At 46.3% G+C, this 13,433-nt stretch overlaps 1 protein-coding gene across 1 annotated transcript in view; it reads left to right on the top strand.

Moving 5' to 3' along the window:
• The window catches only part of EXOC4 (exocyst complex component 4), a gene marked incomplete at its 3' end in the record, with an annotated part of 427,875 nt that overhangs the window by 358,150 nt on the left and 56,292 nt on the right, over positions 1-13,433 (top strand). The window contains exon 14 of the mRNA XM_080363326.1: positions 9,699-9,877. Within this exon, the coding sequence (XP_080219452.1) occupies positions 9,699-9,877 (179 nt within the window). The remainder of the gene's footprint in view (positions 1-9,698; positions 9,878-13,433) is intronic.

Genomic DNA, 13,433 nt, shown 5'->3' with positions numbered 1-13,433 from the left:
TGCCCCCAGGATTCAAGGTGCAGCCACATCAGTGCTGATAGATATAGGGACTGTGTCTTGGGGACCACGATCTCGTCTCATCTCCCTTGGGCCATGCAGCACATCTCACCTGTGCCCTGGGAGAGCACGTCATCCATCCAACGGCAGCAAAGACACCGGGGTATGAAATCTCCTCTTCTTTCCTTCTCCTGGGGCAGAGCACACACAGCTGATGGGGCGATAGAGCACAGCTCTACTCCAAAGTTTGGGTTAATCCCAGGAGCAAGATTCAGAGGTAGAGGAACTAGTGATCTGAGCTGTGATTTAGCACCACAGTGAACTGGAAAGGCCCCCATGAGCTCTTCTCCAGAGGATTCTTGAGGGCAGGAAACATCGGACGTTGGTCCAAAGCTCCTAGAACTGGTCACAGCTTGAATTTCTTCAGCTGTTTCCAAAGGGTGCTGTAAATTTCCCAAGTTGGGAACAAGCTGGGACAATTTGCGATGGACCCTCAAGTTCTTCTCTTGGTGCGGAGGCAGAGCCGTGGGGTTCAGGTCCTGCCTTGGGGCAGGGTGGTCTTCCCCCGGTCCTGCTCTGGGCAGCTGGAAAGCACTGGCCGAGGTTGTCATCAAGAGCTAAATCTCCGTTTGCTCCATCCGCTGTCTGGTGGATGTATTTCGTAGTGTCTCGTTCAGAGCTTTCCATTATTTTTATTCTGTTTTGCTGTCTTAGTGTTTCTCCTTTCCCGAAACCTTGATGTTTTTTGGAAGGCTTCTTTACCTCCTAGCTCTCCCTCCCATTCTCAACTGTAGCTTTTCTGTCTCTCTGCCCTTGTTTCTTTTTCTCTCAAGAATAAAATATCTCCCTCTCTAATTTCTCAGGCTCTATTTATTATATTCACAGTGTTTTGGAGGGTGAAAGGATGATTTTGCAGGGTTGGCAGCAGGCTGTAGACCTCTTTTCCCTCTACTGGCACTATGAATCTGAGCACCCCATAGCTATGAGTTTCCATTTGACGACCATCTGCTCCTTTGTATGAAATGGGTTTCTAGATCTCTTTTTTATTGCATCCTATGGGATAAATGTGCACCAGCATGACCACAACTGGACTAAATCCTGTTGGTATCAAGAGTCTCATCTGAGAGGTGTAAAATTGACTGAGCACCTGGATCTTCACAGGGCATCCCAGAAGTTTTCTTCTTTGCTTGTCTTGTGAAGGCAAAGAAGTTTGGGAGGATTTTGGGCTGGATTTGGGGCTTTTTTGAGGATTACGTATATTCTAAACCAGAATCCAGGAAGAATCTCCCAGCTTCGGATTCATTAATCCTACAAATTGCATTGCCTGTTGAAATGAGTGCAGCCAGACCCAGCTCTTCCAATGTACTGTTTTCGGAGGGGTAATGTGTGTACCCCTGAACTGTATTGCAGGGACTGAGAGGGAAGGCAAAGCAGAAACATGGAAATTCCACTTTTCCACAAAGATTTAATAACAGCTCCTACTTTAACAAGACTCTATCACTAAATCACATCATTAGAGCTACACAATGTACTCCAAGACACTTCCTTGTCTGCTGCGATAAATCAAATAATAAAAGCTTAACAAGACTAGAATATTCAAATAAATTTAAGCGAGAAGGCAGCGTGTGATGTTACAGCTTAAAATTGTCTATTAGCAATGTCTGGTTTTCGACAGTGTTGCGACCTCTCAGCGGAGATTTGGAGCTGCCTCTTAGAGATGCACAAACTGTTGTCGAGGCTTCGCAAATCCCAAAAACCCTCGAATCCGGGTCGTTTTTAGGACTCTGATGCCGTTTGGATGCGCTGCGAAAAACGTGCTCATGCTGAATTTTTAAAATCCCTTCAGGTGCTGAATTTTTGAAGCAATTGAAACAAGATCTTCTGCAGGACGATGGATGGGCTGCGTTTTATTGGGTTTGTGGCAACAAATAGTTTTAGAGGTCTTGCCTTTGCAGAAAAAGCCCACATAGATTATTTGTTTGTTATGTTTAGAGAGCAGTGTAGGGGAAGGGGACCTGGGGGTCCTGGGGACAGCAGGGTGACCATGAGCCAGCACTGGGCCCTTGTGGCCAGGAAGCCAATGGGACCTGGGGTGGGTTAGAAGGGGGTGGTCAGTAGGTCAGAGAGGTTCTCCTGCCCCTCTGCTCTGCCCTGGGGAGACCACACCTGGAATCTTGTGTCCAGTTGTGGCCCCTCAGTTCCAGCAGGACAGGGAACTGCTGGAGAGAGTCCAGCGCAGGGCAACAAAGATGCTGCAGGGAGTGGAGCATCTCCCGTGTGAGGAAAGGCTGAGGGAGCTGGGGCTCTGGAGCTGGACAAGAGGACACTGAGGGGTGACCTCATTCATGGTTGCAGATATCTAAAGGGTGAATGTCAGGAGGATGGAGCCAGGCTCTTCTCGGTGACAACCAGTGATAGGACAAGGGGCAATGGGTACAAACTGGAACACAGGAGGTTCCACTTGAATATGAGAAGAAACTTGTTCCTGATGAGGGTGTCAGAGCCTGGCCCAGGCTGCCCAGGGGGTTGTGGAGTCTCCTTCTGTGCAGACATTCCAACCCGCCTGGACACCTTCCTGTGTAACCTCATCTGGGTGTTCCTGCTCCATGGGGGGATTGCACTGGATGAGCTTTCCAGGGCCCTTCCAACCCCTGACATTCTGTGTGATTCTGTGTGTAATGTTTGTTAAACAAATTCCAGTGCAAGATGGACAAACCTCTTTTTCTCTGTTTCTTTATAATTAAGAACATAATGGGAATTTCTTTGAATTAGTCAAGGGCAAATCTGTCCGGGTAGTTTGTATATACAGTTTCTAACCGTGGTCTCTGGGCTGACTCTGCGTCTCAAGGGCAGGAATAGAAAACAAATGAGTTGTAGAAATTTCTGTATGATGTAAATACACAGAAAAATCTGCTGATCCGAAAGGAGCGGCAAAGATGGAATAAAACCTATAACAATCCTATCATTATAATCTTGCCATTATAATGTGTATCATATTTTGAGACTGTATATATAATATATATATATAATATAATATATATAATATATAATATATAATATAATATATAATATATAATATATAATATATAATATATAATATATAATATATATATTATATTATCTATATATATAAAATATATAATATATAATATAATATAACATATTTTAGATGCCTTATATTAGGTAGCATATTGAGTTGTTGTATGGCAAGCTTTTCACCCATAGTTTTCACTAACGTTTTCACAGATGTTCAGTTTAATGCAGTTTTGGTACAACACTGTGACAAAGCACTAATCTTCCTGGAGCGTTTGCATCTTTATCCTCTCCACTCTTTAATAGATATTTAGAAATACCTCTTTTACTCTGTTTCCAGGGTGTTTCCCCTACAGCCACAGCTCGACCTGCTGCTTTAGCTGCCGTTTAAATTCATTTTGTTGCTTCTCCTCTGCAAGCATCCAATGCTCAGCACAAAGCATCCCTTGGAGTTCTGTGGTCCAGAGGGTGCGAGGAAGGACAGGAGGTCCTCGTTGGGTCACTGTGTTCCTGGGGGGCTCCCAAAGGTGTCTCCTTTCCTCCTACAGCCTCACGTACCCTCCCAGCGAGCTTCTTCCTCAGCGCTATTTGCCAAAGGGATAATTGATGCTAATTTCTTGGCAGAGGAAAGGGAGAGGAGCGGTAAATGAACGTAAAGCTGCTGCCAAGGGTACATCAGAGACCTCCTTCCTCGTTCTGCCGTATTGATGTGGACACTTGGCTGCTTTTCAGCCCTGCTCTGGCACGGTCAATGCTCCTTAAATGTACCACAGGTCATCTTGATTTATCACTCATGCTCTTCCCTGGCCTTCCTTCCCTCACGTATGAGTTCCCGTCCTCTGCTGAAATACAGATGAGGGGAAGACTCCTCTGTTGTCATCAGTCCATCTGTTTCCAGGCAGTTTAGCTCAATAGGATGTTTAATTTTATTAATTTTATTAATTTTATTAACAGCTCATCCCTTAAAAGCATCACCATTGCTCTTGGTTGCTGGAGGAGAGGAGGGAGAGGCTGATTTGCCTGCAGAAGATTTATTTGGAGAACCAGGACACCAAGTCTTCTCCATCCCTGCCGGTGCCCTGCCAAGGATGCGCTGTGCATCCTGTACAGTATCCGTGACATCTAAAGCCACCTGGTCACAGTGTTGGAAAGCAAAAAAATACAAACAGAAATTAAGATGATTTAACAAAGAGAAACAAAATGAGGTGCGTAGTTAATCTGAGGATTAAGCTAGCGCAGCCATCTTGCTCTGGCAAAGCGGGGATTTAAGAGTGAACCCTGTTGCATGGTGCACAAGCCCCTTGGGAATCGAGACTAAAGGGCGATGCGGCATCAGATATCGGTGTAAGGAATAGTGATCTCCCACAAAGAAACAGTGAAGAAAGGCACTTGAATTTGCTTTAATCGCAGCGTAGTTGATGCGCAATATTAATCTCCACCTTGCACGTGGGTACGTGCGCAGCTGAATTAATCGCAGGAGCGTTGCATTTTGTTACAGATCTGTACAACACTCCGTTATGAACCGCTTGGGTATGAGGTTTTCTTGCTTTCAAAAGCAAATCATCTCCACGGCCAGGAATTTCCATCTTTGGGTGCTTTTATTTGGGGTCTTTTATTGCTCTCAGAAGCTTTGGCAAATTCCAAAGTGAATTTCATGCGTAAGGTAGGATGGGATTTGAATTTTTCAAAATCGTGGCAATTCAAACCAACGGCCCAAAAACTCATAAATTAAATGCAGAGGGTGGTTGCAGATTTCTGTGTGTGTGCCGGCTGTGTCTTAGATACACATTTACAGATATGAATGGGACAAGTATTGGCTGAGAAACTGTACGGGAATCAAAGGTCTGAAGATGCTGTTTTAATGTGGGTATTCAAAAGAGTGGAGTCGAGGTTGTATATTCAGTTGATATGGGGTTTTACGAGTGTTTAGCCTTGAAAATGTAATAAAGGCGAAGAAATGTATGTAGTGAGTATTCTCTTAGAACACTAGCGAAAATTTGCTTCAGGGGGCCGTTTGCTAACAGCAGGTTTAAATGGAACTTACAGCAATCCACCAGAACTCTTCAAAGTTATCTCCTAAAAGGGATTTTCCTTGCAGAAGGTTGTTTCAGTTTGTGCGAATGAATGAATTGGGGTTTCTGCAGTCAAGGATGTGCATTAAAGAAAACCATTATATATGTTTGCTGTCCTTTTTATACAAACTTCTGGGGTTGTTTTAAAGCGAGTGGCAGAACCTCATTTTCCCAGCGACACTTACAACTTGCCATATAAGTCCTTATTTGTATTCCTCCCAGGAGTAAAAATAGGAAATGCTTTGTATGATATGGATTTTTCCCAACCAGTGTATTATTCATGCACAGGCCACCCACCCAAAGCAGCACCAAACCCATTTCTCTTTGCATGTGGGAAGGCAGCAGAGTTGTCCCTGTGATAAAGCCGAATTTCTAATTGCGGTAGCGACTCCTCATTTACCAGCTCACAAGTTGTGGCTCCCAAAAAAAGCGCTTTTTCTACGGCATTTTGTATTGGAAAGCCATGGTAACGAAGGTAGATATTCACCAAGTGTTTTCTTTCTTATTTTTATGAGTGATTGATGCAGTTGCCAGTGGGATTTGATAGACGAAGTCAACGGGAGTAGTTCGGTTGGAGGGGAAAACATGTCCATGCAATGTCTTCTGCTCCCCAGGTGGGGGTATCTGAGTGTTTGTAGGTGGGTAGAGCTAAAGGACGTGTTCCACGTTTGCTGTAGAAGTCGATAATGTGTTTTACTTGAAAGGATGAATATGCTTTAGTGAATAAATAAATGGCCAGTCCTACCCACGAGCTTGTCCACCCGATTCAACCTTCAAACGCCCATTTGGACATTGGAGGAGTCATTCAGCTGTCCTCACTCCTCAAAGCTTCGTAGCCTCTTGTGACTCAGAATACCACAGAATCCCAGAGTGTCAGGGGTTAGAAGGGCCCTGGAAAGCTCATCCAGTGCAATCCCCCCATGGAGCAGGAACACCCAGATGAGGTTACACAGGAAGGTGTCCACAGTATCACAGTATCACAGTATGTTTGGGATTGGAAGGGACCTCAAAAGATCATCTAGTCCAATCCCCCTGCTGGAGCAGGAACGCCTGGGTGAGGTTGCACAGGAACATGTCCAGGTGGGTCTTGAATGTCTCCAGAGAAGGAGACTCCACAACCCCCCTGGGCAGCCTGTTCCAGTGTCTGTCACCCTTACTGAGAAGAAGTTTTTTCTCAAATTTAAGTGGAACCTCTTGTGTTCCAGCTTGATCCCATTACCCCATGTCCTATCATTGTTTACCACCGAGAAGAGCCTGGCTCCATCCTCATGGCACTCACCCTTTATATATTTATAAACATTAATAAGGTCACCCCTCAGTCTCCTCTTCTCCAAACTAAAGAGACCCAGCTCCCTCAGCCTTTCCTCATAAGGGAGGTGCTCCACTCCCTTAATCATCTTGGTTGCCCTACGCTGGACCCTCTCCAGCAGTTCCCTGTCCTTCTTGAACTGAGGGGCCCAGAACTGGACACAATATTCCAGATGGGGTCTCACCAGGGCAGAGTAGAGGGGAAGGAGGACCTCTCTTGATCTACTAACCACTCCCCTTCTAATACACCCCAGGATGCCATTGGCCTTCCTGGCCACAAGGGCACAGTGCTGGCTCATGGTCATCCTGTTGTCCACCAGGATCCCCAGGTCCCTTTCCCCTACACTGCTCTCTAATATGTCCAGGCGGGTTGGAATGTCTGCACAGAAGGAGACTCCACAACCCCCCTGGGCAGCCTGGGCCAGGCTCTGCCACCCTCACCAGGAACAAGTTTCTTCTCAAATTTAAGTGGAACCTTTTGTGTTTCAGTTTGAACCCATTACCCCTTGTCCTATCACTGGTTGTCACTGAGAAGAGCCTGGCTCCATCCTCCTGACACTCACCCTTTATATATCTGTAAACATGAATGAGGTCACCCCTCAGTGTCCTCTTGTCCAGCTCCAGAGCCCCAGCTCCCTCAGCCTTTCCTCACACGGGAGATGCTCCACTCCCTTCAGCATCTTTGTTGCCCTGCGCTGGACTCTCTGCAGCAGTTCCCTGTCCTGCTGGAACTGAGGGGCCACAGCTGGACACAAGATTCCAGGTGTGGTGTCCCCAGGGCAGAGCAGAGGGGCAGGAGAACCTCTCTGACCTACTGACCACCCCCTTCTAACCCACCCCAGGTCCCATTGGCTTCCTGGCCACAAGGGCCCAGTGCTGGCTCATGGTCACCCTGCTGTCCCCAGGACCCCCAGGTCCCTTTCTCCTACACTGCTCTCTAATAGGTCATTCCCCAACTTACACTGGAACCTGGGGTTGTTCCTGCTCAGATTCAACACTCTACACTTGCCCTTGTTATATCTCATTAAGTTTTTCCACGCCCAGCTCTCCAGCCTGTCCAGGTCTCTGGATGGCAGCACAGCTTCCGGTGTCAGTCAGGGAAGCCTGTAAAGTGCTTTTCTGAAGTTCAGAAAGGATTTAATATACTTCCGATAGGCCGAGCGGGTCAAAATTAACCCCATCCTATGGCGAGGATGAACAGCTGAATTAGCACAGCCACAGTCCGCTGGAGCTGGAGATGCTCCTGTCTCGGTCCTCAGCCACGACCAGCACACAAGGATTTCTCCCAAGCCATCATCAGCCTAAGGCAGCTTATTTTTTATTGTCAAGCAGCAGAAAACCCTCAAAGAGATTTTTTTAATCAGGGCTATTTTTACTTTTTGCCTTTAGTGAATTCAATTGAGCAATTTAGACCCATTTTAGGGTTGTTCTGATTTTTTTTTTCCTCAAGTGACAGTGAAGTCCCACAAATCCAGGGAGATGATGGCAATAAAACTGCTTAGATCGTGTATAAAATGCCACTGATGGGATTATTTTGCTGCAGCTCGTTGCAGCTATTATGCTCAGCAGCATGATTCCTCATTGTAAGTTCATAAAAGAGCTAATGACGGGAAGTGGAGATTTGCAAAGTTGAATGAAAGTGAAATGCAAATTCATAACAAAAAGAGCAACTAATGCAGGGAAGAATGTACTAAGGACCCTGGTAAATGTGCCGTCACTTAGAGTCTTTTGCAGTGAAATGCACTTGGTTTCATCCAGGAGCTTTTGTAATTAGACTTAGGAACCGTGTCCTGATTTTCTCCATCCCTTTACACAAAAAGTCATGCTGGAGTCTTCTCCTTTACCTGCAAAAGCAATGGGAGTATTTGCCATGCAGACAGTTCTGGGAGATAACCAAGCAAGCACTTTGTGGAGACAAGCATTGGGAAAGCTAAATGTGAATGTAAAAGATGGAGCGTGACAGCGAAGTGACCCGTTACACACCTTGAAATAACTATTTTCAGCTTTTTTTGGAATAAACCCCTCTGTTCTTGGTCGGCATTTCTCGCCAGGTGCTGTCTCTGTGCAAAGACAGCACAGACTGGTATTTGAAGTCATTTGTTTGTCGCTTTGTCGTGATAAACCATCAGGTTCCACAGGAGATTTCTTTTGAAAGATATGAGGGAAAAAAAATCAGGGATTGGAAGAGCAGATTTACAAGGAAAGATTAAAAGTGCTACGTGTGCATTATTTATACATATCCCAGGGAGACACGGAAAGCACCTGCGTGTCTCAGCAAGCTGTAGATGCTGGGTGGGCAGAGAGGCGGGGAATAGGTTGGGATGAATTGGTAACTATAAGCAATGAGGTGAAATCCAGGGATTAAATGCAGGAAGGATAGAAAAAAAAAACCCTCCCTGAGATAGAGGTGTCGTAAACTGCAAAATAACCAGACTTCAAAAACTCTGCCAGGCAACGTTCTTGAGACCCAACGCTGGATCACCTCACAGAATCCCAGAATGTCAGGGGTTGGAAGGGCCCTGGAAAGCTCATCCAGTGCAATCCCCCCATGGAGCAGGAACACCCAGATGAGGTTACACAGGAAGGTGTCCAGGCAGGTTGGAATGTCTGCAGAGAAGGAGACTCCACAACCCCCTGGGCAGCCTGGGCCAGGCTCTGACACCCTCACCAGGAAGAAGTTTCTTCTCAAATTTAAGTGGAACCTCTTGTGTTCCAGTTTGTACCCCTTACCACTTGTCCTATCACTGGTTATCACCAAGAAGAGCCTGGCTCCATCCTCCTGACACTCACCCTTTAGATATCTGTAAACATTAATAAGGTCACCCCTCAGTGTCCTCTTGTCCAGCTCCAGAGCCCCAGCTCCCTCAGCCTTTCCTCACACGGGAGATGCTCCACTCCCTTCAGCATCTTGGTGGCTGCGCTGGACTCTCTGCAGCAGTTCCCTGTCCTGCTGGAACTGAGGGGCCACAGCTGGACACAAGATTCCAGGTGTGGTGTCCCCAGGGCAGAGCAGAGGGGCAGGAGAACCTCTCTGACCTACTGACCACCCCCTTCTAACCCACCCCAGGTCCCATTGGCTTCCTGGCCACAAGGGCCCAGTGCTGGCTCATGGTCACCCTGCTGTCCCCAGGACCCCCAGGTCCCTTTCCCCTACACTGCTCTCTAATATCTCATTCCCCAACTTATACTTCTGTGTTGGCTGGTGGGACCTTCTCGGTGGTGTAACTGGTGTCTCTCCCTTCGTGTCCTGTGCTGCATTTCTGAGGGTGCCTTTGGTTTGTGTTTCAGGGCTGCTTTCGGCAAAGAGTCCGAAGTTCTCATTGGCAACCTGGGAGATAAGCTCATCCCTCAACAGGAGATCCTGCGGGACGTCAGCGACCTGAAGGCCTTGGCCAACATGCACGAGAGCCTGGAGTGGTTGGCAGGCCGCACCAAGGCTGCTTTCTCCAGCCTCTCAGCCAGCCAGAGTAAGTAGTTTTGTCTAAGAAATGGAAACCAACATAAATATGTCGTTTTGGCAGGAGTGGGCTTCTTTTCTTCTTGAATTCAAAGCCATTTTATGTCCGACAAGGCAAAGAAGCTCCATCTCTTTATTCCTAGTGAATGCTGTGGTGTGACATCTGCTTGGACTGTGGTGGTCACCATATGAGGGTGCCAAGACCATCCCTTCTAGCATAAGTTCTAAAAGGTTGAGCTTTCAGCAGTCCCTGCTAATGACATTGCACAGTGCTGAGACAGGTTTAATATTCTTTAAAACATAGCTAGGTCTCTGAATATTTAAAACTATATATGTATTATAAATTCATTAAGGAAATTACACCACTTTTAATGAGGAGTGCCATAACGTGCGGGGCACTAATGCTCAGCTGGCAAAGGTAGAAGCCAACCTTTGGTGAACCAAGGTGCCGGGAGGGCAAGAAAGGAGGAGCCTGAAGATACCACTTCTGCTCCTGGCTGTCACGCGTTGCCCACAACACCTTTGTGAGAGCGTTTCACTTCTCTGTGCTTCAGCTTTTGCTCCTTCCCTTGGGGAACAGTGATTTTTCTCTGTCTGGAAAGTACTGGAGACATAATTAGTGTTAATTCTCTTATCGCTGTCATTGGCGATGACTGTGTGGGGTCACCTTCAGAGGAGGGTTGTGGCTCTGCCCCAGAAGTGTTGCTCGACATAAAGAGATCTCAGCTTTGCCGCTTTCCACCGGTGCTTTTCTGCTGTTATTAACTCACGAGGAGTCACCTACAGCTCAACTGACATGGGGTGAAGCTTCTCCTAGGACCAGGGTCTCACCTGCCTACTAAGACAGTCCCAATAGTTCTTCTGCATTACAGGTTGACCCTGAGGAGGTGGCCATGAATTTGTTAGAGCACTTCACATTGCCCTAGATCCCCGGCATAAAATATTGGGTGTTTTACAAATGCTGAGCATCCCTTGTTGACAAAGGGTTATATTAAATGCAGCGGCCTAGAGTGTAGAAGGAGGCGTCTACATGATGCTGTAGATGAGGAGCAAAGGAAGAGAAAAGGTCTGCAGAAATAAATCGTGTGTAAAAAATGCTGGAGGGCTCAGTGGGATCCCAGGACACATGGGGACATAGTGAGGATACACGGAATGTCCGCAGTTTGTCATGCAAACACAGAGCAGAGTCCTGGGGGAAAGTACCCACAGAGGAATAGGGCTGTGGGCAGGTGGATCTTCTGAGCTTTCGCGTGGAAAATCACCTCAGCCTTATTTTCTGTGAAGTGGTGGGGGAAATTTGCTGGTGGTAATCAAATGGTAGTTAAAACAATTGTCCCTTGACAGGAGAGCATCTCTGGTTGACTGACAACCCTTCCTATGGCTTATGACTCTGCTCTAGATCAGGACCTTTAACCTCTTGATTCCAGCTCTCCGCAATCAGTTTGTTGGAATCCAGAAGGGTAATTAAGATTATGTATCACCTCACAATTAAAGACCCAAAATACTACAGGTCGCTTTAACATTCCTGTTAACCCGTGCTTTGAGTTCTCAATACCCACGTGACAAGAAGAATTTCTGTGTCCTCACAGGGTGTAATGTAGGGGATTATTAAAAAAGAAAACAAAACCCAATGGCAAATACTATCAAAGTTCAGCAGCATAATATTTATTCGCAGAACTGTAGTCACTGGGAGAGTTGTTGGGGCTGAGGAGTTGAGCTCTGGGTAGCAACAGTTGTCAAAAATAAAACATCATTTATAGTTTCAGTTCTAGTTGGAACTGATTTTTTTTTAATAAATCAATATTTTCCTAACATAAAAGAGCATAAGCGTGACTTTCAGGCTTCTGAGAGGACGTTACACGCAGCAGTGAATAAACATAAAAGTACAAAGTGTAATATTTCACTTGGCAGCCTCCTCCTGACAGTAAAAATTCATCTTCCTTTGTAATAACTTTATACCAATGCACTAAAATGTCTGTACACAAATGCCAGGAGTACCTGAAACAAAAGGAAGGACGAGCAGTGTTAGAAAATGATAGAGGCTGTTGACCTCACGGTTATAAATGAAACTTGGTGGAGCACGTCTCATAAATGGAACGTCAATAGAGCTGCCTGCAATCTATGCGGGAGAAGTAAGAAGCGATGCCGGGGGGCAAAGGTGGTGGTAGGAGTCAGATGTATTTACAAATCCAGCAAGATACGGTGATATATGGGGAGGGCGATTCTTTTGGGGAGGAATGTGAAGAATAAATAACAGAGGAAAAAATGAGATGAGGTGTCTCCATCCATCCCAGCTGGGCGGGAGAAGAGCAGTGCTAATGTGCTCGGAGTCTGCTGGAAGGGGGAAAAATTAACCATCTCTTGTTTCAAAGATTCATTCAATGTTAATGCCATAACGCTCAACTGTCAAACGAGTGATTCTGTTCTTTTCTGTCAGGGTTTGATCATCTGAATTTTTGAGCATCTCATTGCTGGAAGCCACAGCATGTTAATGAGCATCGGGGTGTGGGGGGAAATAACTGACTGAAAATAAAGCTCAATAAAGGGAGTTTCTGCCCCTGAGCACTGTAGCTCATAAAATTCAGATTGAGGTTGCCACCTCCTCTAATACTGGGGTGCTCCCCCATAGGTAAACAGAGTTGAGCCCCAGAGGGACCTGGGGGGTTCAGCTGGAGAACAGGAGCTGAGGGGAGACCTTCTGATCTCTGAACTGCCTGAAAGGAGCTTGGAGCCAGGGGGGTCGGGCTCTGCTCCCCAGGAACAAGCGCCAGGAGCAGAGGAAACGGCCTCAAGTTGCACCAGGGGAGGTTGAGGTTGGATGTGGGGAACAATTTCTTCCCCAAAGGGCTGTGGGGCATTGGAACAGGCTGCCCAGGGCAGTGCTGGAGTCACCATCCCTGGAGGGCTGGACAGATGGACATGAGGTTCTCAGGGACACAGTTTAGAGGTGAACTTGCTAGTGTTGGGTTAATGGTTGGATGTGATGCTGACTTTAAGACATGCCCACGTGATACCCAAATATTCCAGTTCAATGCAACTGGAATCTGTAGTTCATCATATGCAAGTCAACGGGCCGTTAGACACCTTGCTCTCTTTTTTGGTGGCTGATTTTGGGCAGATGACACTTGTTATGTTCCTATGTGCAACTCTGTCTCCTGCGTTATTTTTCTCCTTGGACTAGATGCCACGTGGATGTGTCTGTGCTTGAACAAGAGCAATATCTCACCAACTGGTGGCAGTGGTTAGGCTTTATCTAATGTGCTTACCACATGTTGGGCCAATGCATGATGAGAACACGTGTCCCTGTCTTTGATCATTTCTCTTCTCTGTCCCAGTGACTTGAGATTAAATTAAATCTTGATCCCATTCAGGGCATCGTCCAAGCATTCCGTGAGTGATTTGGACCAGAATTTTTAATATAATGCGAGAAATACCATAATCTCCATCAAGTTCATTATATGGTGGTGGTGGCCACGTGTTAGTTGGTGGCTTTTCCAGCAAAGCTTCCTTGGCTGGAATTGGGCGATGTAGAGGCATAACAATGAAGATTCACAAACCACAAGGTA

This window comes from Nesoenas mayeri, assembly GCF_963082525.1.
Source record: "Nesoenas mayeri genome assembly, chromosome: 1".
NCBI lineage: Eukaryota > Metazoa > Chordata > Aves > Columbiformes > Columbidae > Nesoenas > Nesoenas mayeri.
This window is presented reverse-complemented; position numbering and strand designations above follow the sequence as displayed.